Source organism: Pseudorca crassidens, chromosome 9 (genome assembly GCF_039906515.1).
Source record: "Pseudorca crassidens isolate mPseCra1 chromosome 9, mPseCra1.hap1, whole genome shotgun sequence".
NCBI classification, from domain to species: Eukaryota; Metazoa; Chordata; class Mammalia; order Artiodactyla; family Delphinidae; genus Pseudorca; species Pseudorca crassidens.
The window spans coordinates 32,502,341-32,526,497 of NC_090304.1; the positions used below are offsets into that span (position 1 = coordinate 32,502,341).

Sequence of the window (24,157 nt, forward strand, 5' to 3'; positions counted from 1 at the left end):
GAATATATAAGGAATCTTACTACTCAACACTGAGAAGACAAACAACCCAGCAGAGCATGGGGAAACTATTTGAATAGAAATTTCACCAAAGAAAATATGTGACTTGCTAATAAGTATATACAAATATGCTCAAATTATTAACCATTGGGGAATTAACAATTAAGCCTGCATGAACTCTCAATTATTAGTTATTGGCTTTATTCAGGTCCCTATTTTATCTTACTTTTATTATTTAAAAAATTTTCTCATTTAGTAGTTTCTACATTTTTGAATTTCATAGAGCAGAAAAAGACATTTAAAAAAAAAGAAATGGGAATAAATTTGCCAACTATTAATTTTGTCAAGTAAGGGCACTAAAGTAAAAATTTAACTCAACAACTACCGTCTACTTTCTCTCTGTAAAAAACTAAGTAACACTGATTGATCTCTGATTAAAGAAAAAAGTCTTTTATAAAAAACCTGATGTCAATATTTCAAAACACACAAAATATAAATATGGAAAAATGATTGTATTAGGTTATCCAGGGAAACAGAACTAATAGAATATATACATAGATATTTAAGAGGAGATTTTTTTATGGGAATTTGCTCATGTGATTATGGAAGATGAGACATGCCATGATATGCCCTCTGTAAGCTGGAGAACCAGGAAAGCTGGTGGCATAATTCAGTCCAAATCCAAAGGGCTGCGAATCAGGGGAGCTGATGGTGTAACTCCCAACCCGAGGCCAAAGGCCTGAGAACGGGGGTGGGTGGCCTGCTGGTGTTAAGTCCCGGAGTTGGAAGGCCCCAGAAGCAAGAGTTCTGATATCTGAGGGCAGAAGAAGGTATACATCCCAGCTCAAAGAGAGAGAGAATTTGTACTTCCTCAATCTTTTCATTCTATTTGGGCCTTCATGGGATTAGATGACGCCTGCCATATTTATGAGGGAAGATCTTTTCTTAGTCAACTGATTCAAATGCTAATCTCTTCTGGAAACACCCTGTCAGACATACTCAGAAAAAATGTTTTACCAGCTCTCTGGGCATCCCTTAGCTCAGTCATTTTGACACATGAAGTTAATCATCACAAATCTACCTCTTATCAACTTGGCACATTTATGCATCTTTTAACCATACTCAATCTCCAAATAAAGACGATAAGACTATACTTCTGCCTAACATGATAAAACTATCCTTCCTACAACAGAAAATGCACCAATCCCTTTATCAGAAGAGGAGGTAAATTTACTTTGGTTTTTCTTTATGAAATTATGTTTTGATATCTTATTTGGATACTCGATTAAAGCAACCCAAACTGGAGCTTGAGTCTCCAGTTCGTTAGAGTCAAGTTGAAGCTATTTTCACATTGCTGTATTGAAATGGAAGCAATGCATTTCATGCTATTTAACACAAATCAGAATATTTTGGGTGAATTTAGACAAGCTGAGTAACAGCAGTTCTCATAGATCCAAAGATCCTCCCACATTTTCCTGTAAGGTGGAGGAAGTCATCAGAATTATTCTCTTATTATTGGGGAATGCTAGAAAGGAACTATAGACCTCTCCATGCTTAAGGTTAATTACACTCTGAGAACTATAGCTTGGGGAGATAATGGTCCACTAGCTCTCTCAAGGGAAGGCCTAGTTATGGATAAAATCACACATCAGCTTCCTGATCAATTTCACAGTCCTACATCAGTGCTTCTCTTATATATGGGTGCACAATAAACAAAGGGTTCTGGGATGGACCCCCCTCTACCTACTAGCAAAAGTCACATCATACTACCATTACAGAGCCTTATTTAGGCATTGATGTCTTTAAATGCAAATATAACAGAGTCTGAGAAGCAGAAACTCTATTACTAAACAACACTCTAAAGGGATTATATCTTATCTAAACCAATGTTTTTCAAATTAAGAATCACCTGGGTTGGGAAGAGTGTTGTCAAATCCACGTTAAAAAATGTTTACCCTTAGTCCTATTTATTTAGAACTTACTGAAGAATTTCTCAAAATCTTAATTTTTAAAAACTCCTCACATGATTTTAATAAACGTGTACATATGAAACACATTTTTTAGTAAAACTGGCCTGCATATTAGAATCACCTGGAGAAGTTAAAAAAATAAATACAACTAATGTCTAGACTCCACATACCAAGATGCTGAGTCAATTTTTTTTTTTTAATTTATTTTTATTGGATTATAGTTGCTTTACAATGTTGTGTTAGTTTCTACTGTAGAGCAAAGTGAATCAGCTATACGTATACATATATCCTCTCTTTTTTGGATTTCCTTCCCATTCAGGTCAGCACAGAGCACTGAGTATAGAGTTCCCTGGGCTATATGGTAGGTTCTCAATAGTTCTCTATTTTATACATAGTATTAATAGTTTATATATGTCAACCCCAATCTCCCAATTCATCCCAACCCCCTTCCCCCCTTGGTAACCATACGTTTGTTCTCTACTTCTGTGTCTCTATTTCTGCTTTGCAAATAAGATCATCTTTATCATTTTTCTACATTCTACATATGTGTGTTAACATGCGATATTTGTTTTTCTCTTTCTGACTTAACTTCACTCTGTATGACATTGTCTAGGTCCATCCACGTCTCTACAAAGAACCTAATTTTGTTCCTTTTTATGGCTGAGTAATATTCCACTGTATATATGTACCACATTTTCCTTATCTGTTCCTCTCCTGATGGACATTTAAGTTGCTTCCATGTCCTGGCTATTGTAAACAGTGCTGCAATGAACACTGAGGTGCATGTGTCTTTTTGAATTATGGTTTTCTCTGGCTATATGCCCAGTAGTGGGATTGCTGGGTCATATGGTAGTTCTATTTTTAGTTTTTTTTTTAGAAGATGTTGTGGGTAGGAGATTATTAATTAATTAATTTATTTTTGCTGTGTTGCGTCTTCATTTCTGTGCGAGGGCTTTCTCTAGTTGTGGCAAGTGGGGGCCACTCTTCATCGCGGTGTGTGGGCCTCTCACTATCGCGGCCTCTCTTGTTGTGGAGCACAGGCTCCAGACACGCAGGCTCAGTAGTTGTGGCTCACGGGCCTAGTTGCTCCGCGGCATGTGGGATCTTCCCGGACCAGGGCTCAAACCCATGTACCCTGCATTAGCAGGCGGATTCTCAACCACTGCACCACCAGGGAAGCCCTATTTTTAGTTTTTTAAGGAACCTCTGTACTGTTCTCTATAGTGGCTGTATCAATTTACATTCCCACCAACAGTGCAAGAGGGTTCCTTTTTCTCCACACCCTCTCCAGCATTTACTGTTTGTAGATTTTTTGATGATGGCCATTCTAACCAGTGTGAGGTGATACCTCATTGTAGTTTCGATTTGCATTTCTCTAATTAGTGATGTTGGCATCCTTTCATGTGTTTGTTGGCAATCTGTATATCTTCTTTGGAGAAATGTCTATTTAGGTCTTCTGCCCATTTTTTGATTGGGTCATTTGTTTTTTTGATGTTGAGCTACATGAGCTGTTTGTATATTTTGGAGATTAATCCTTTGTCAGTTGCTTCGTTTGCAAATATTTTCTCCCATTCTGAGGGTTGTCTTTTCCTCTTGTTTATGGTTTCCTTTGCTGTGCAAAGGCTTTTAAGTTTAATTAGGTTCCATTTGTTTATTTTTGTTTTTATTTTCATTTCTCTAGGAGGAGGGTCAAAAAAGATCTTGCTGTGATTTATGTCAAGGAGTGTTCTATGTTTTCCTCTAAGAGTTTTATAGTGTCTGGTCTTACATTTAGGTCTTTAATCCATTTTTAGTTTATTTTTGTGTGTGGTGTTAGGGAGTGTTCTAATTTCTTTCTTTTTGAGTCAGTTTTTCTGAGATTGGTCCTGGTCATCAGTATTTTATAAAAACCCTCCATGTGATACTACAGTGAGGACAGGGATAACAACTACTGATGTAGAATTGGAAAACTGATGTTCACAGCAACCTCATTAATTCCTAATGCTTACACCTGGTTTATCTCATTCACTTATATTACTCTCTTGGCCTTTAAATGTAACTGAGTCTACAGGCTATAAATACTGAGCACTCTCTGCACTAGAAAGTGTAGCTGCTTGGAAGTAGAGATTTCAAAGACTAAAATCTAGGGAACTGAAATCAGGTTAGAGAGAGAGTGTTCATGCTGGTACAGGTGGAAGCTGCTTTTTGAAGGGACCCAGATTGGGGCCTCCACCAAGGTAGTAGATGCTTATGGGACTTACTGAAGGGAGAGGAGCAGCTAGTGACAAGGAAGGACAACAAAAGTCGAAAGAGAGTGGAACAAACAAACAACAAAAAAAGAATTTATGCCTCTCTCTTTTTTTGCGATACGCGGGCCTCTCACTGTTGTGGCCTCTCCCGTTGTGGAGCACAGGCTCCGGACGCGCAGGTTCAGCGGCCATGGCTCACGGGCCCAGCCGCTCCGCGGCATGTGGGATCTTCCCAGACCGGGGCACGAACCCGTGTCCCTTGCATCGGCAGGCATACTCTTAACCACTGTGCCACCAGGGAAGCCCTATGCCTCTCTCTTGACAAGAAAAGTAGACCAAAATATTGCTTTGGGAAATCTTAGCAAAACGTATAGAACTTTTCAGGTTTGCCTTCAGTGGGACTATTTTGTTTGTTTGTTAAGTTTGATGAAGTCCTGGTTCTTTGTCCTTTCGTATGTTTTGGCCACCTCATGGCGTGAATGATTTGCTCAAGGCACTGATACACCAGTAAGGGCAGGAAAAAAGCAACTGAATTCCTCCTAATCCAAGGGCTCAAAGCAGGACATTGAAGGATCAAGCCTGAGCATTACCCGTAAGGGTGCAGGCCAGAAGCTTCCAAAATTCTTCTTTATTTTTAATATTTTAAAATTGAGATATAATTGACATGTAACATTGTATTAGTTTTAGGTATACAACGTAATGATTTGATATACGTATATACTGCAAAATGATTTTTTGGTAGTTTTAGGAAAGTATATCAAGAAACAAGGGCACTCTCCTTAAAATTAACCCAATGGTCTTATCATTTAACTGGACATAAACATTTGAAAATCTTAACTATATCCCTAATTCAAACCAAACTCCTTAGCTTGGGAATCCAGTGCCCCTCCCACTTAAGTCCCAAATTATCTTCTTAGGCAACATCCCACCATTTTCTGTATGCTACTCTCTCCTCATATTATTCAGATTTTTTTTCTTTTTTTTTTTTTGCGGTACACGGGCCTCTCACTGTTGTGGTCTCTCCCGTTGAAGAGCACAGGCTCCGGACGCGCAGGCCCAGCGGCCATGGCTCATGGGCCCAGCCGCTCCGCGGCATGTGGGATCCTCCCGGACCAGGGCACGAACCTGCGTCCCAGGTGGACGCAGGTGGACTCTCAACCACTGAGCCACCAGGGAAGCCCCCTCTATTTAGATGTTTTCTTGTCTCTGCACATTCACTCACACTGTCAGAGACCTATCTGTTCTTCAAACTACAGCAAAAATGTTCCTTCCTGCCCCAAACCTTCTTGACTTCTTCCTTCCTTGGAAGTAAATTGCAGAATATTTTATTTCTACTTGTCACTAACCTTATATTCTAAATTGTATGGTTTTGGAACATGTTTCAATATACAAAGATGTGAAGGCCAAATTGTTGAGAAATTTATATTTCTAAATTTACTTTGGCAGTCAATAGAGGAAAAAGAGATAGACTTGTTTAACGTATGTTTCTATTCTGCCTTATTTCCTTTGCTGTCACCTGATATCTTTTCCATCATGAAGAGTTTCAGCAGATACTTTCCATTTTGTCAACTAGATTGAAGCCTAGCTTTGAATCTATTAAATACAGCTGTTGTCATTTGCTGTTCCTCAAGCCCAGACATGATAGATCTGTTATCACGTCAAAGTTCCAGAACTAAAATTTCATTTCACTTATTACAAGTGAAAGCACAGAGTACAAGTTCCATATTTCCTATTGTCATTTGAAGGGTAAAAATCTCCCTTCCTCTAATGTAATGTCTCTATAATGCAAGGTTGATTTGCTTTTTGGGAAGAATATTATTGAATCACATTCTTTGTTTGGAATTCTGTTTGTTTGTGTTTGTTTTTAATATTTTAATAGCTTTCTGTCATGTGATTGTGGGAATGACCCCCTTACCCCTCTAGCAATTCAAGTTCATAGTACCCCTAATTGTCTGATTACATTTCCTAGTGGAACACCTACATGATTCATATCTATCTGCATTTCAAATTTAAAAGTACACTGTTTAGATAGTAGATATTACATATAAATAGAAAGTTTCATGGTGGCATAAACTAGGGTTGTTAAAACGCTTATGTCCTTGTTTTCATGTTGAATGTTTTTAAAAACATTTTAAATAAATCTTACAATTTGAGTATCGCATTCAGGGGTACTCAGATATTCTTCCTTTGTAGTCTCAACTTGAGAGCTCTCATGGGCTTCAGAAGTGGTTTGTTGATCCTTGAGAGAGAAAGAGAGAGAACATTTAAAAAAGAGAGAAATAGATTCAACAGAGAGATCCTAGGACTATTGTAAAACATGATACAATGGCAACATCACACTCAAAGAAAAAGAATAAAATGAAAATTTATATATATCAGAGACCTTAAACACTGCACCTTAAATATTAACTGTGAAATTAAATAATTTCTATTCAATTTTATATTAGTGCTGTCCAATGGGATTATTTTCCCACTGGAAATATTTATTTCTTACATAATAAGCTTTTATTTTAAGGATCCTGGTTCCTCAAAAACACAGGAATCCTATCGTTTCTCTTTATTTTAAACCCCAGTATATCTGGGAAATAATAAGCACACATCTTGTTTTTTTAATAGGAAATAAGATGTTTTCTAACATCTCACTGTAATTTACAAAAGAGAATTATATTCACTCCAATGCTTCACTAACCAAGTACTGTTTTATATCTCCAGAAACCCTAAATATTATTATAAATTTCTCTGTGCTACTTTCTACACAGAAATGCCAATGCACACGATCCAAGTTAGGTCTTTGGAACCTTCATTCTTGAAATTAAATACTGACTAGATTAAAAAGAGGCCTTAAATAGGTACATTAGTTCCAGTAGGGTGACTTGTCCAAGTTGTTTCCACAATGAGACACTTCTTATGGTTCACATTCCCAGTCTTCTGAAGCACCCTCTGGTTCTGCCCATTCCCAGCATTGTTACTTCTGTCTTCTCCTGGATAGTATGAGCTCCTGATGTTCTATCATTAAAGCTCCTTCATTTAATTTGGTAAGGGTCAATGTTGATAGCTTGTAATCACAGAGACTTGAATGATACTAGGAGTCAATCAATAAAATAAAACTGACAGGGCTTCCTTGGTGGCACAGTGGTTGAAGGTCCACCTGCCAATGCAGGGGATGCGGGTTCGTGTCCTGGTCCGGGAGGATCCCGCATGCAGCGGAGTGGCTAGGCCAGTGAGCCATGGCCGCTGGGCCTGCACGTCTGGAGCCTGTGCTCCACAACGGGAGAGGCCACAACAGTGAGAGAGGCCCGCGTACCACAAAAAAATAAAAATAAAAAAATAAAACTGACAGTACAAAATAAGGGCTGAGATAGAGGTTTGCCATTGAAACCAACAGGAGGGAAACCTAACCCAGCTAGGTAAGCTGTAAAAAATAACACCAGGTTCACCAATGATGGAGATTACATTTTAGAGTAGGTATTCAATATTTTCCTTAAAATATAAATATGCCCATATTGATAAATGTTAATGTGTGCTTAATTATATTTTCTTATGCAAATATTGTGTATTTATGAAAATGCTCCCAGATTTTGGTGGTGAGACTTAGGTAAGAAATATGTGCAGAATAAAAGGTTTTATCTGTTTATCTATCATCTATCTGTCTATCTATCTATCTATCTATCTATCTATCTATCTATCATCTATCTACCTATCATCTATCTATTTTTGTAGGCCTTTGCTATTTTGGACAAAATATAAAAGGGACTTCATTTACAATTAAGTTCAGAAAGAGCAGGGGGAAAAGAATGACAGTGCAACTTTACTCCTCCATAAGTTTCCCAAAGGCTACCCTAGTGCTCATATATTAAAAAACTGGGGTGCCTGGTTTGTCAATTTCTACATCTATTTATGAAAGTTATCTCAACTCTGCTTCAGGAAAAAAAATTACATATATTAATTACTTTTAACAACTGGAGGAAATTATACATCACTTCACCAATGTGAGCAACAATGCATGAAAAGTTAAATTACTTTAAATACAAAACCTTAGTATTTAATTGCAGAACTGGTTGCATTAAGCGTAATACATGCAATCCTTAATGTAGGCATTTGCTATCAGTGAAATGGCTCCTTTTATTTTATTTTATTTTTAATTTATTTATTTTTGGCTGCGTTGGGTCTTCATTGCTGGGTGTGGGCTTTCGCTAGTTGTGGCGAGCGGGGGCTACTCTTCCTTGCAGTGTGCGGGCTTCGCCTTGCGGTGGCTTCTCTTGCTGCTGAGCACAGGCTCCAAGCACACGGGCTTCAGCAGTTGTGACTCTCGGGTTCTAGAGTAAAGGCTCAGTAGTTGTGGCACATGGGCTTAGCTGCTCTATGGCATGTGGGATCTTCTCAGATCAGGACTTGAACCCGTGTCCCCTGCATTGGCAGGTGGATTGTTAACCACTGGGCCACCAGGGAAGCCCCAATGGCTCCTTTTAGAAAGAAGCCTTATTGAGTCTGATGAATTAACAAAGAATGGGAACTGATTTTGGGAACGATAATATTTTGGAGTTAAAGAAATGTGAATTCTAGTTCTGGATTAGCACATAAATAAATAAGAGCCTTAGACAACGTATACAATTTTGAAGGGCCTCAGTTTTCTGCTGCCCTGCTAAATTAGGTCAAGAACACCTAAATTGCAGTATGTTTTTTGTTGTTTTTTTTTATTTGTTTGTTTGTTGTTTAGGTAAAGGTAAAACGGAGAGAGTTCTAAAACAAAATGTGGTTTGTGAGAATTAAAAATAGTACATGAACATGCTTCAAGGAGAAACTTTCAAAAGTGGAAAAATAAGTTATGTCAAGTAGTTGATGGATTTGACCTCCAGATTGAGGAGTTTAGACTCTATCCACTAAGGAACGGAGAATTTAGGTGGTATATAAACAATAATACTTAACACCTTGACAACCTTAGACAGAATTACTTATAGGGTTGGTGCTTGTTAACTTCAGTCATTGCCACACAATTCAGTTAACTTTGTGTACATACATACACACACATTTTTATGTACTATAAAATAACACCTATGGAGATTGAGAAGAAAAAGTTTTCATGGGTATTTCTAAACTTAATTTCTAAATAACACAGTTGGTAATGAATTATGAAGTAAATGTAATGTAAATAATAGCAAATATTGTTTATTCAAGAGAATTATTCTAAATTAATCATGAGAAATAGAATAGTGTTTCCAAAGTGTTTTGAATATGAATACTGCTCTACTAAACTGAATTACTGATTACTTGACAAGTAATAAATGTCTATTAATATTTCAAAATGACACAAATCTTTGTTTATATCAGAAAGAATCATTTAACAATAATTTATTTTCTGAATAATTTCCAAAGAATAATCAGTAAATATGTTGCTTATGCCCTGTGGTATTGCTGACAACTTTCAAATCCTAGAATAAGTCAGGAACCTGGTTATCACATATATGGATGTATGTGGCCCATATGCACAAGGAGGACAATTTGAAAATGGGTTGGAAGAGTGCATGGATATGGTATGATTAAAATTTGGAAAAAGGAAGTTAATTTAGGTGGGAGTAAATGAGTAAAGTGACCCTTCAAAAGGGTCTGGAGCCTTGATCACATGCTTGCTGCAGTTCACAGATGGCTGCTAACACAGGTGGAAGCTACAAATACCCTCAAACCTTATGAGGCTATAAATATTATTCTACAAAACCACATTCCAAGATGTGAAACTCTGAAGTCATTTTTAAGAAGGTAAAGTATGTGACACCAAAATATACCATTCTGCTCACATTTCTTCCTCTGACAGTAGCCTCAAGAAACCTCAGAAATCAGGCCTCCTTAATGTCAGCTTCAAAGGTACGCCTGATAAAACTTTAAGCTCAATAACTTGTTGGGTAATCATTTGCTCCACAGTCATTTATCACCTACTCTATCGGTTAGTGGAAGGCGTGAATGAGGAAGGAAGGAGGACATAAAAATGAACAAACAGGATCTCTGTCTTTACAGAATCTATTATTATGGTGGAGTATAAAACAGATTTTTATCTAAATGTCACTTGTATGTTGAAAAAAATGGAAAAATTCAGAAATAAGGAGATACATGGATCAACTGCAGTATATATCTACAAGGAAATAATGTATAAAATAATTCAAATGAATTTTGCAATGAATTTTAAAGAAATGCATTACATCACTCATAAAATGTTAACCAACTGTGTCACCTTCCCTGAACAACTTAATATCTCTGTTCTTCAGTTTATTCATATGAAAAATGAGGCTAATCCTGTATGATGGTGGATCCATGTCATGATACAACTTTCAGAACAAACAGAATTTATAATACCAAGACTAAACCCTAATGAACACTGTGGACTTTGGGTGATTAAGATGTATTAATGTAGGTTCATCAGCTGTAACAAATGCACCACTCTGGTGAGGGATGTTAATAATGGAGGAGGCTGTGGGTGTTAGGAGAGGGGATATGTGGGGACTTATACTTTCTGCTTAAATTTGCTGTGAACCTAAAACTGCTCTGAAAAACAAAGTCTATTTAAAATCAAAAAAAAAAAAATATAGTATTGAATTATAACCTAAAATCTAAAATAAATACCCACGAGTCCATGCTGATATAAATAAATGATTGAATCAATAAATAGAAGGACAAATAAATAGAAAGGACAAATATTTTATTACAGAAGAATTCTCAGTAACATATTAGACACTCTCCTCTTCAGTAGGTGGAGAATAGGCTTCCCTTGAGAATAGGCTGAAATTAGTGATTCACTTCCAAAGAATAAGGTATGGAAAAGGACAAATACTAGCATTGTGGAGAAATCTGGCAGGCACCATCTTAACCAAGTGATGAGGGTTAACATCACCAATAATGTCATATATCCCTGGTATGATGATAAGAACACCGTGCCTCTGTGGTATTATTCACAAAAATCCATAACCCCCGTCTAAGTACAAAAACACATCAGACAGACACACACTGGGGGACATTCTATAAAATATCTGACCACTAGTCCTCAAAAGTGTCAAGGACATGAAATACAAGGAATGAAAAGCTGTCAGACAAGAGGAGACTGAGACGTGATGACTGAATGCAATGTGTTGCCCTGAATTGGATCCTGAAACAGAACAAGACGTTAGTAGAAAAGCTGGTGAAACCCAAGTTAGGTCTGTAGTTTGGTAACAGTATTATACCATTGCCAGTTTCTTAGTTTTGATAAATACGTCACAGCTGTGTTTAGATGTTAACATTAAGGGATGTAAAGGATATACAGGAACTCTCTGTACTATTTTCTTAATGTTTTTCTAAGTTTATAGTTATTTCAAAAGAAAAAAAATATTTTAATGAGGATAATAAAAAGTCTTCCTTCTAGAGACCTGTGAGGATTAAATAAGTTCATATGGGTATAGCACAACTCAATAAAAATGCCAGCTACTATTAGTATTATTACTATTAACATTATTTGCTAAAATTGTCCATGACAAATATGCATTAATTTCATAATAAAATAATATATTATTATGAATGATTATTGTTGGGTGACCTTATGTCTATGAGCATATAAATACGCCAAAGTATTGATACCATACATATGTTCAAAATAGGAGTTTATCTCAAAGCACACGCAAATGGCTAAAAGTGAAAGAAAATAAAAACCTAGGAAATCAGGCATAGTCTTATTGAATGTTTTTTCACATATTTTAAAGTGGAAAATTAAAACATTTTATCTATTTTGTGCCAAAGAAATATTAAGCATGTGGAGAAGCTAGAGGAGGTCCGTTTTGAACATCGTGGCAGTAAAAACTTAATGAAACTAAGGTCATGTTTCTGATTGTCTCAGTAGTGACGTAATACAAGTTGGAATTTTACTGGGCCGTTGCTGGCCTTCAGCAGCATCAGCAGGAGGGATGAGGAAGAAGTGGGGGCTGACACTTCAGGGAGATACAGGGGCACCTTCTCAGTTGTGAAGAATGGCTCTAGGGCTTCCCTGGTGGCGCAGTGGTTGAGAGTCCGCCTGCCGATGAGGGGGACACGGGTTCGTGCCCCGGTCTGGGAAGATCCCACATGCCGCGGAGCGGCTGGGCCCGTGAGCCATGGCCGCTGAGCCTGCGCGTCCGGAGCCTGTGCTCCACAACGGGAGAGGCCGCAACAGTGAGAGGCCCGCGTATCACAAAAAAAAAAAAAAAAAAGAATGGCTCTAGATGGGGGTCCAATGTTTATAATGTCAGATTTGTGTGACAATTTTAGGCATCGCTGGGTAACTGTGTGGGGAGGTTGGTAGGAAGGGGTTTACATCAGTCAGATGAAACAGTATTACTGGGAGCAGGTAATAATGAAAGCACCATTATCATTACACAGTCTTATTCAGGTCAGGGACTCAAGGAGACGTAGGGAATAGGAGGATATTGTTTTTTGCCCAAGTGAGAGACCTGGGAAACGTCCATCAGGATTTCTTAAATGCTCAGCAAAGCAGGTTGGCATTCATGGAAGGATCCCGATTCTAGTATTAATGGGAAACTGAATTCCTAATCTATAAAAATAAGGTGAATACCGGTTTTAGAAATGGTCAATTTTGTAGAGAGGGAGTAGGGAATGTTGCCCCTTGTGTCTTTATAAAAGCAACCAGGGAACATCTCTGTTATCTACATCCATTGATAACATGGTGCCACAGGTGATATAGAGGATTCTCCTACATATGTTTTACCTGTATCAGGAATGATTCTGGAATAGATTAGAATCCAGTAGTAAATTTAGCCATGGAGAATGAGCAGTGGCAAAATTAAAGGTTCCCAGGGATTCAGTGGACTCACTAGCCACATTCTGTATTTTAATCAAGGTCTGGACAATAAGGTTATTTTTTTAAAAAAATTAAAAACTGTTTTATAAAAACAAAAACAAAAACTATTTGGTGTGTCTCAGATAACTTAAATATGGCAGTTGTATCACCATCCATGAAAAGGACATTCATAGGCATTCACAGCTTTTATGTTTTATTTAAAAATAAAATTAGAATATCTTACAAAGTCTATTGGAAACTAAATGACTGGAACCCCATGCTCACTTTTCAATTGATTCTAGTGTAACCTCAAATGGGATAACTAACAAAAGTAGGAGGATGAATTAAGGCAAAGCTGTTTTCTTCCATCATGGGTACTGAAATTCATGGCATACTCATGACTAATGATGAAATATGAAAAGCACATGTGTCTAACATGAAAATTCACAGCCGCTGCTGTCATTAAAATGAATATGTTTACTCTCCATGATAGAATTATTTTATGGATGTGAACAGCCTTAGAGACAGATATGGTTGCTCATGAACACATTGTAATTTGGCTAATGTGGGATCATTCTCTCTCCCAGATTCTTCATTTATTAATTTATTCATTTGTTTGTTCATTCATCTAACATTTGCTATTAGTCACAATGTATTATGATGAGCATTAGAGGAACTCTAATAATGAAGATATGCCCCAGCACCCCCTAGGAGTTTGCTGTTCTGAATTAAAACATCAACCATTATGTGACATTTAGTGGCATCATTAGTAAATTGCCAGAAGCATCGGTGATTTTAATTTTTTTTATATAATGGAAATATAGGCTCAGCTGATAATCTCTTACCTACCATAAGAAGCTAACACTAACTGAGCACTTGTGAGTGTGCTGTACATGCATTACCATATATCATATAAGAGGTTAGTATCCAAAATATATAAAGGCCTCAAACAACTCAGTAGCAAGAAAACCCAACAATTCAATACAAAAAAAAAAATGTTCAGAGGTTCAAAACAGACATTCCTCCAAAGAAGACATACTGATGGGCAACAGGCACACGAGAAGATGTTCAGCATAACTATAAGGGAAATGCAAATCAAAACCATGATAAGACATCACCTCACAAGTATTAGAAAGGCTATTAACAAAAAGCCAAGGAATGTTGGAGAGCACATGGGCAAAAGGGAACCCTCATACACTGTTGGTGGGAATATAAAGTGGTGCAACCATTATGAAAATGGTATGGAAATTCCTCAGAATATTAAGAATAGAACTATCATATGTTGCAGTGATTCCACTTTTGGCTATTAATCCAAAAAAATTTTAAAAACCCACTAATTTGAAAAGATATATAGATATATACACCCCTATATTTGTTAACAGCAGTATTTATTTACAATAGACAAGATATGGAAACTACCTAAGTGACCACTGACAGATGAATTGATAAAGAAAATGTGGTACATGTATAGTGGAATTTTATTTGGCCATAAAAAACAAATAAACTCTTGCCATTTGAAACAACATGGATGGACCTTGAGGACAATATACTAAGTGAAATAAGTCAGACAAAGAAAGACAAATACCACATGATCTCTCTTATATGTGGAGTCTAAAAACAAAGAAGCAAACAAAATAAAAACAAACACGCTTATAGATACAGAGAACAGACTGGTGGTTGCCAGTGGAAGGGGGTGGGATAGGAGAACTGGGTATAGGAAGTTAATTGCAAGGTAACAAATGGTAACTAGATTTATGGTACTGATCATTTTGTAGTATATACACTACATACACTATATACAAAGTATTATGTTTACACCTGAAACTAATATGTTATATACTAATTTTACCTCAATTAACTAAAAGCAAACCAAAAAACCTCTGTTGCCAATGACCTAGTTTTGAGACCTAAGATGGGTTACTAGCCTCCATGAGCCTTAGTTTTCTCACTTAAAACATCAGAATGCTGTACCACCTTACAATGTTCATCTTTACTTTAACTGAGAAAACTTACGCAAAGCCCTTAGCAGTAAATCAGTCACAGAATGAGTGCTCTATAAACTTTGTGTTGTGGTAACATAAGAAGCAGTGCATATTTAAATGTTCATCCACTTTTGTTGGCATATCTCTAAGATTCTAAGTAGTATGTTTTGAGAGAGCGGTTTGGTGCAGTAGACTTGGCATAAGAAACCTGGGTTCATGTTTAAGATCCTTTTTAAGTAAAATGGTTATAGTAAGATCTGCTCTACATATTGTGATGATCTAATAAAACATCTTATGGCAATAGCCATAAAAAACCTTGCAAATTATATTTCTCACTATCATCATTATTATTATTGAACAATTGGAAACATAAATTGAAATCTGTGCAATAGCCTACAAAAGGGAAAAGTTTGCTCTTAGAGTATAATTGATGTGAATAACTTCCTAGGTTAGGTAGCTGCAAACACTCAGGAAATAGTCTTGCTTTCATAAAGAGGAGACCAAAGAGGGCCATAGATGCCATGGGAAAGCCTAACATCAGCACTCCAGGGGACTCAAAAACACTGTCTATGATCTCGCGAAATCCTGAATATCAATATGTTTCATACAGTAATGAAAAGCAAGGCTCCTACTTCTAATTTTCTTTGAAACATGTAAATCTAATTCACAGTGCACTGAGGGTAGATCAAGATGAAAAATAATTCTCTGCTCTTTCATCAGTTCTGGCACAAAGAATATAATCACTTTTAGCAAAAATAAAGACAGTATGTTTCCTGTTGCTTTTGGAAATTCTTTTGTGGGAATTCTTTTGATGAATGCTCAAATTATTTTCTGATTGTCAAACTCCATGTGGAATTGTGTGATAGACACTTCTGCAGACATGGACAACAACAATATCTTTTTATACCAAATAAGTCTGAAAATAATAATATTTAGCTTATTCTTATAACAAGCTTTTGAAGAAAATGGTATAATTATTCCCATGTTACTGGTGACAAGTTGGTCTAAAAAGTTGCATCTGTTACACAGCTGATTAGTGGCAGAGTACAAATTCAAATCCAGGCAATTTGCCTTTAATGTCTTTGTTCTTAAACACTAGATATACTACTTGCTATAAATTCAGCATTTAAGTTTATTAGGCTCATTGCTTTATAATGTTAGCTCTGTTTCACAAAAGACTAATCATAGTCTTTGGTTCAATTTCTCAACATCTCACAAATAATTGGCAAAAGCCAGGATTTACAATTGGCCTGTTGAATTCCAAATTCTGTGCATTGGTCTATTGAATTCCAAATTCTGTGCTCTCACACACATGATTCTTGGCACTGGGTATCTGACATTTAGCCACAGATTGCAACACAGGTTTCCAGGACAGTGATGTTAAAGAGAGAAGCTAGCAAATTCAGGGTGCCCACCTAATAGAGCTTGTTAGTGCCTGAAAAGGACCATTGGAAAGAAGCATAAGCCTGCCTCTGAAAAAGCTTGCTTAGCTTCTCTCTACATGCACTATGATGCTATTTAGACAGAACAGATTAGAATGTAACCCTAGTTAGCTTTAGCACACTGGAAATTAGTAAATTCTAGGTGAGTTTAATCCTATAGTAAATTAAATTGACTTGAATACACATAAATTTACTACCCTTCTTTAGAGTTTATTTTTAATTTTACTCTATCATTTTCAGTATAATGATTACTTTTATTTTGCTATATTTTGTTTAAAGCAGCACTTTGTTTCATTGGCTCTCCTGTTTTCTAACTTCATCTCTCTTAAGGAAGTCCTCCTCTGCCCACCAAGACTGGAAAACATTGCAGGACACTCACAGGAGTGTTACAGAGGGAATTTAGAAATTGGAGCTAGCGTGCACGTGAGAGGAGGCGGATAAGGTTTTCCAAGGCATTTGGGACAAAAGCCTTCTCCAGAGTCAGTAAGGACCTAATTTTCACTGGTAAACTGCAGGCCATGGGGTATATCACCGTTTTTGAACTCCCCTCCATAAATCAAAATTTATCCACACCTTCATTCATCGTCACCAACTTATGTCCCCACTCAGAAGTTGGTATGTCCCTACTCCTCTCCATGTCCAACTCTTCACCTTGTGATCATATTTATACTCCTTGATGCTTCTTCTGGAATTTTAAATCCTTATTACATATCTCTAACTTTTGTCTTCATTACCTTTTTTCATTCTTCCCTTTCTCTCTTACTAAAAAAGTACACAATGCCTTGTCATCCTACTAAGGAGCCCCCCATCCATTTGTCCACTCTCCTCTTCTTCTCAGCTAAGTTCCTTAACAAAATCATCTAGTCTTCCCACCTTCACTTCTTCACAAATTCCTTCAAATTTCATGTCCTTCGCATTTCTCAAATCCACCCCTACCTGCTTTCCCACTGCTACTGTCTCATGGCTCTTACCAAGAATATTATTCTCCCAATAATTTTGTTTGCTTCTATTAGCTTGTCCTCCTAATCTTTCTCTCTGTTACTACTGGAATTATCTTCTTAAAATTGTAACCTCATCAGGTTTCCCTTGTTAAAAATCTTCTAGTAGATTCCCAGTTACTGAAAGATATATAATTAAATGAATGAATAACTTCCAGAGAGGAAAAAAGTATTGTCAACAAAATGATCATAGCAAGTTGATTAAATTCCATATAGATGTCCTTTTCTTCTGCAAGAGTTATAAGGAAATATCTCTTATAGATAGTTTTTCTTTTTTTTTTTTAGGATTAAGGTTTTAGTGCATCTAAGGAGACAAAAGAAAGGTTAGATGAGAATATCTAGTGTTAAAGAAAAACTGTCCCTTGGATTGATAATCAGTGGAGGGGATACTGGGATCTGTCTTACTTATGAACAGCCAACTGGTGATGAGTTGTTGGGTTGAAGGCACCACGAAAGTCATTACTATTTGATGAGCATTCAAGAAATTGTAATGAAAATATAGGAAAAGAAAATGGAACAAGTCATCCGTTGGTTCTTCTACCATTTCTGCCGTGGAACCCAGCCACTCAGGCAGCCAGAGGAGTGCCAGTGGTCCAGCCACCCAGCACACGAAGGCCCCCAGTGCATCCAGCAGGAGCCCTCTTCACCAGGAAGCCCAAGAGGAAGGTCTGGTCTGTCAAAGGGAGTGGTGATCAAGCATCGCAAGAGGAGAGTGTTGATGGTGTCATTTAACCTTCTAATGCAAAAGTGTAGATGCAGCCAAAAAAGGTGGCTGGAACGGATGAATCGTCACCAAAAAAAAAGTGCAAAAAAAAGGTAAAGAGGCTCAAGTGGCTAATCATGATAATAAAGAATATTTAGCTGCAGAAAACGGAGAAACTAAATAGGAGAGTCCATCTCCTCTGATGAAGCAGGGAGAAAGATGCCAAGTCTGATTAATAGCATGTATACCATATCATGCCAGTGGTTCCTGTCTCCCTTCTTGTACCAATCCAAGAGACTATTTTTATCAATTATTTTTTAAATGCAAGTTTTTTAGTAGCTCTAGAAACATTTTTAAGAAGGAGGGAATCTCACCTTATCACATTTTTTTAAGTGTAAATGCTTTGTTTTTAAGAGGTGAAATTATTTGCTGGTGATGGTGTTGTTGGTGGCGGTGGTGATGTTTTTATTTGTTTGTTTTGGTACAACCAGAAAAGAGCAGCATATCGAATACGGGAGGTTTTGATTGTCTTGAGTATTAGTTTAACATCCATAGGTGGGGCAGTAGTTTTTATATCCTATGATACTCAGCATACTAAATGACAATTTGGAGTCACAGTTGTGCATTGAATATGTTTTGAACATTTTAAATTACTTCTATTCTTATGTTTTTTAGTATAGTTGTTTCCTAAAGAAAACCGCTCTTTGATCTTGGCTCTTCCTGTCAGACTTACATGTACTCTGTAACATCTTTGGTAGTGGTAGTCCAATTTCCCTAGTAACTTTGTTAATGTGCTATGAAAGATTGAAAATTTGAGTCTGTAGTGTATATTATATTAAACTGTAAATTAGTGAGAGTTACGATATAACAGTGTATCAACATTTGAAGATATTGGTACTTGATATACTCTTTAAGAAAAATTTGCATACACATTTCAGGCCAGAAAGTCACTGGAATAACTGTTTAAAAAAGGATTACAACTACATGCCTTTTAAAATTTTGTTACAAACATTAAGAAATATGTATAACCGTTAAAATCTCAATTATAAAAGAAAAAAAGGAAAATGGAAACTGGTGGTCATTCTTAACATAAAAGATATTCAGTAGTGTTTTCTCTGAATATCAATATGTCTTCCTAGACTTATGTAAATTAACATTTCTACCAAAAATGTTTTATTCTCATTTTATTTTAATTTCAGAAGGATTAAATGAATTATATCATTTGCTAACATATGTCTTTAAAAGAAGTTCATAAAGGTATCCAACTAATCAATTTCTATAAGTAATATTCTTATTATACATGTACCAAGCATGAAGAATAAATGAAAATCTGGTTTCAGACCATTGCAGCGTGCAAATATGCACACCAATAATAGAAAGAAAGCATCAAAGGGCCCTTGTTGCTTCAATTTTTATATTTACTAGATTAACTATATATCATAATTTACAATGTTAGCTGAAAATATTTATATGCATATATAATATGTATGTTTATATAGTAACATGTGAAATATTATATAATTTTAACTTAGACTTAACTTCCTTGCCACATATATGCCATATCTGATGGGAAGTAATTAAGCAAGCAATTATGACCTCCTAGGACCAAAAATGAAACCCAAACAAAATTTCTTAGATGTAATGTTACATTTTATACAAATGTTTTAGACTCGTGTTTTCATCTTTATTCTCACAATAATCCTGGACATACAAAGATATAAAACATATTTTTAGTATGGAAAGAACACAAACTGGTTGGTGTTATAGATAACTAAATGGTTAGCTAAGGACAGAGAGCTGATAGAGAAACAGATCTGTCAAAAATTGAAAACCTTTAGGCTCGTTGGGAAATCTCTTCTAGAAGCAGGAAAGTGGAGGAAAAGGGCAGCCTTACTTCTTCGATTCCTTTCCTACTCCTAGAGTAAGGATTTTAATAGTTTCCAACTTTGGCTGTAAATATAAATAATCTGGGAGCTTTAAGTAATCCCCCAAACTAGCCTGTACTTCTGCTGAATTATATTAAAATGTAAGTATTGACATCAGATGTAAATGATGCTTCCAGTGATTAAAAAAAATGCAGCCTAGGTTGAGACCCTTTGGTCTATGATGATTTCAGGTGCACTGTTCTGAGAGTCCTTAGAAATTACTTTGCAACAGATTTTTGGCAGAAAAAGTGAAATACAAATCCACCTTGCTCTAAACCTCCGGGAACCAAGCAGAATGCAATTTTCACTTGGATGCCTTCAAGCTCCTGAATAGGGCCACTGTTGCCTGCTGCCCTAAAATGACTTTGGCATTTCTACCAAACTGGAAAAAAAAAAAATTAGCAAATCATCCTTGTCCAATTAAATTGATGCCATGGTCGTGACCTTTACCAATGTCAACTGCAGCTAAATCCAAGGCAGTGAGTTGCATGGAAAGAAAAACAAAGATAGAAGATGGTGACTGCCTGGGGTGGGAATGAAATAATGAGCTTTCGTAACACAATTTCATCATTTTTTAAATCTACAGTACTTTTCTGAATTGCTTCTCATTTCTGCTCTCTTTCAATTTTCTCCTTTCTTTACAGCATTTACAATTGTGATCACTGACATTAAATGTATTGTGAGGATTCATCCATACTTTTATGCTAAAAAAGCTGTAGTTGTACTTATTTGAATAAATGTGTTCTTACATCTGCACAATAGTTTTTGTTTTAATTAATATCCTACCAGAAACCTTCTTTAAATCTTCTCAAAGTGTTATCCTCATCTCCAGATACAGTACTTATGAATTCATATACTTATTGACTGTTTCTTAGTGTCAGACACTACTACATATGCTAAATGCTGTATGTTAATTTTCTTATTTAATCTTCCCAACAGTTCTGTAAGGTTGGTGCTGTTATTGTCTTCATTTTATACATATGGAAGCTTAGTCTCAGAGAAGTTGAGTTGATCAAGATTTCAAAATTAGAAAGTTGTAGAAAAAATATGTTTACTTAGTCTGACTAGTGAATCTTATCTCTCTAGTGAATCTTATCTCTCTCTCTAAATTATTTTTCCTTGTATTTATATTCATTATACACAATTTCTTGGATGTAAATGAAAAGCACAGCCTAATTACATAGGCAGAAGTCCCTCTGGGCCCTCAAGAGTCTTGGCTGGAACACTTGGGACAGAAACACAAGCCTTTTCTATTTTTATAGTTCCCTGCCCTGATGTGGTGACTGGTGAGTTTCAGCCCAGGAAGCAGATGACCCCGTGGTGGGAGGGGAGAACAACTCAGCCATCTCCCTAAGCCATAAGACCTGTGGGAGCCTGGTGCAGGCAGCAGCCACATCCTCTCTCCTGAGGCCCCTGTCCCAGTAGAGGGACCAAGGCAGGGAGGAGCAGAGACCCAGCCAGCTGAGCTTAGGTTCCTCTGCATCCTGTCCTGCAGAGATACCAGCCCTGAGGGGGAAGAGGAGAGAGGAAGGGAGGAGCCTGGCAACTGGCTTTGTCCAGCATTTTTCTCATCTTGTTTAATCCTCCCAGTAAATATGAGCAGTAAATATCATCACACTGGTGTATAGAGTGAATCCCAGCTCTTAAACCCTCTATCATGCAGCTGTAAACACCAACAACATTGCTGTATTAATAATTCATAGTTTTCACCTAAAAGGGTAGACCTCTCAGTAATACATTTCCTGTTCTTCCTCTTACATTTATATAATTTCTGAGTTATATAAAGTCACATTTAATATTTTATAATAAAGTGAATATAATTAAGTAAAACAGTACAATGGATATATAAAAATTATTAGTTTTCCAGAATGTGCCATTAATTGAACAAGATTTTTTAATTAGTTTCCCTTTTCTGGACACTTACTATGCATTTAGCTCTACTACACAAACAGTACAAGTCAAAGATAAATTAATATGTTGATCAAGTATTATTTGTATATTATCAATGATGCCCAGTAGGCCCATCTTAAAGGCTTAACACACACACACACACACACACACACACACACACACACACACACACACACAGGAGCATGTCATTCACTAACTCTGGGGGTTAGGAGGACCTTGATTTGTAGTGTTTGCCAATTTCTATAGTATAAATACTACCAACTTCAATCTACCAAGGTGATATCAATGAACATGAAGGTAGACAGAGATACCAGTAGAATACCATTATATGGTATTTCCACTACATGGATCCCAAAGACATAATATCTTCAAGACATAGAATCTTCAGAGATAATAGCATGATATAGTATATTTGATATTTACATTTGCTTTTAGTATGATTTCCTTAATTTTAAGTGTATATAATTAATATTTAATAGTAACTTTAAGAGCTGACTAGTAAATTCCGAAAATGTAACAGCTAGCTTTTATAAGTGTGTATGAGCCATCTCCAGCAGACCACTGGAGTATTCACCATTCTAAATATATACAATGACATGCATATTCTGCTTTTTCGTACTGGTAAAACAAGCAGGGAAAAGTCATGGTTCTCAGCTCAAATATACAATAAAGAGTAACTCAAAAAAAGATAACGGGAAGGGGTACACTTTTACCATAAGCATTTCATCTATTATACTATACATAAAACCATTTAAATTATTCCTCTTGTCTGGTGTCCTTTGTGATCCTCATATCTTTTTATTCTACATTGTCTCATCAGGAAATTTAATCTATTTCCAACATTTAGTTGCTGTCTATGGTGATGATGCCAAATCCTTTACCTCCACTCAGATATTGTCCCTCAGTTCCAGATTTAAATGTATAAACACCTATTGGATATGGACACTTGATTGTGTGAAAGGTGTCTAATACTTAGCGTGTTGTAAAACAAACCAGTTTGGGTTCTGCCTAAAAAAGCTCCTCTTGTCTTTTGTATTCACGGCGAACGAATGTAAACACTGAGAATTATTCTTGATTTTCTCTCTTCATGCATCTCACTTAATCACTAGGTCACTGCAGTTCTATGCCTCAATTACATTTGGAATCCCATTTCCACTTCTGCACCATAGATCAGGTCACTGTCATCTGCCTGGATCAGTGAAATTGTCAGTGGTTTGCTTGTTTCTACTCCAGTTAGAGTCATTTTATACAAAATAATTAAATCAGATCTCCTAGCTCATATCTTTGCTCTTTACCTCTCCGTTGGAACAGTATTTTATACATAATAAAATATATAATCTTATAACAAAGACATCATCTCATGTGCATTTGGATCCAGGTATCTCCTTAGTCTTTATCTTTAATCAAAGCTATTTGGAATATGGAAATCCGAATACAAACTATGTGACAGACAAGGGATTAGTCTTCAACATTTACAAACAGCTTTTGCAGCTTAATATCACTAAAACAAACAACCCAATCAAAAAAAAAGACCTAAATAGACATTTCTCCAAAGAAGACATACAGATGGCCAAGAGGCACATGAAAAGATGTTCAACATTGCTAATTATTAGAGAAATGCAAATGAAAACTATTGATACAATGAGATATCACCTTACACCAGTCAGAATGGCTATCGTCAAAAAATCCACACTGGAGAGGGTGTGGAGAGAAGGGAACCCTCCTACACTGTTGGTGGGAATGTAAATTGGTGCAGCCACCATGGAGAACAGTATGGAGGGTCCTTAAGAAACTAAAAATAGCACTACCATAAGATCCTACAATCCCACTCCTGGGCATATACCTGGAGAAAAACATGGTCTGAAACGATACACGCACCCCAATGTTCATTGCAGTGCTGTTACAATAGCAAAGACATGGAAGAAACCTAAATGTCCATCAATAGAAGAATGGATAAAGAAGATGTGGTACATATATATAATAGAATATTACTCAGCCATTAAAAAGAATGAAATAATGCCATTTGCAGCAACATGGATGGACCTAGAAATCGTCATACTGAGTGAAGTAAGTCAGACAGTGAAAGAGAAATAGCATATGATACTGCTAATATGCAGAATCTTTAAAAAATGATACAAATTAACTTATTTACAAAATAGAAACAGACTCACAGACTTAGAGAATGAACTTATGGTTACTGGGGGGAAGCA

At 36.5% G+C, this 24,157-nt stretch overlaps 1 protein-coding gene across 4 annotated transcripts in view; it reads right to left on the minus strand.

The window, feature by feature from the left end:
• LUZP2 (leucine zipper protein 2) overlaps positions 1 to 24,157 on the minus strand; it is a 449,267-nt gene that overhangs the window by 15,697 nt on the left and 409,413 nt on the right. For all 4 annotated transcript variants that reach the window (XM_067749585.1, XM_067749587.1, XM_067749584.1 and 1 more), the window contains one exon: positions 6,342 to 6,434. In XM_067749585.1, coding sequence (XP_067605686.1) covers positions 6,342 to 6,434 — 93 coding nt within the window. The remainder of the gene's footprint in view (positions 1 to 6,341; positions 6,435 to 24,157) is intronic.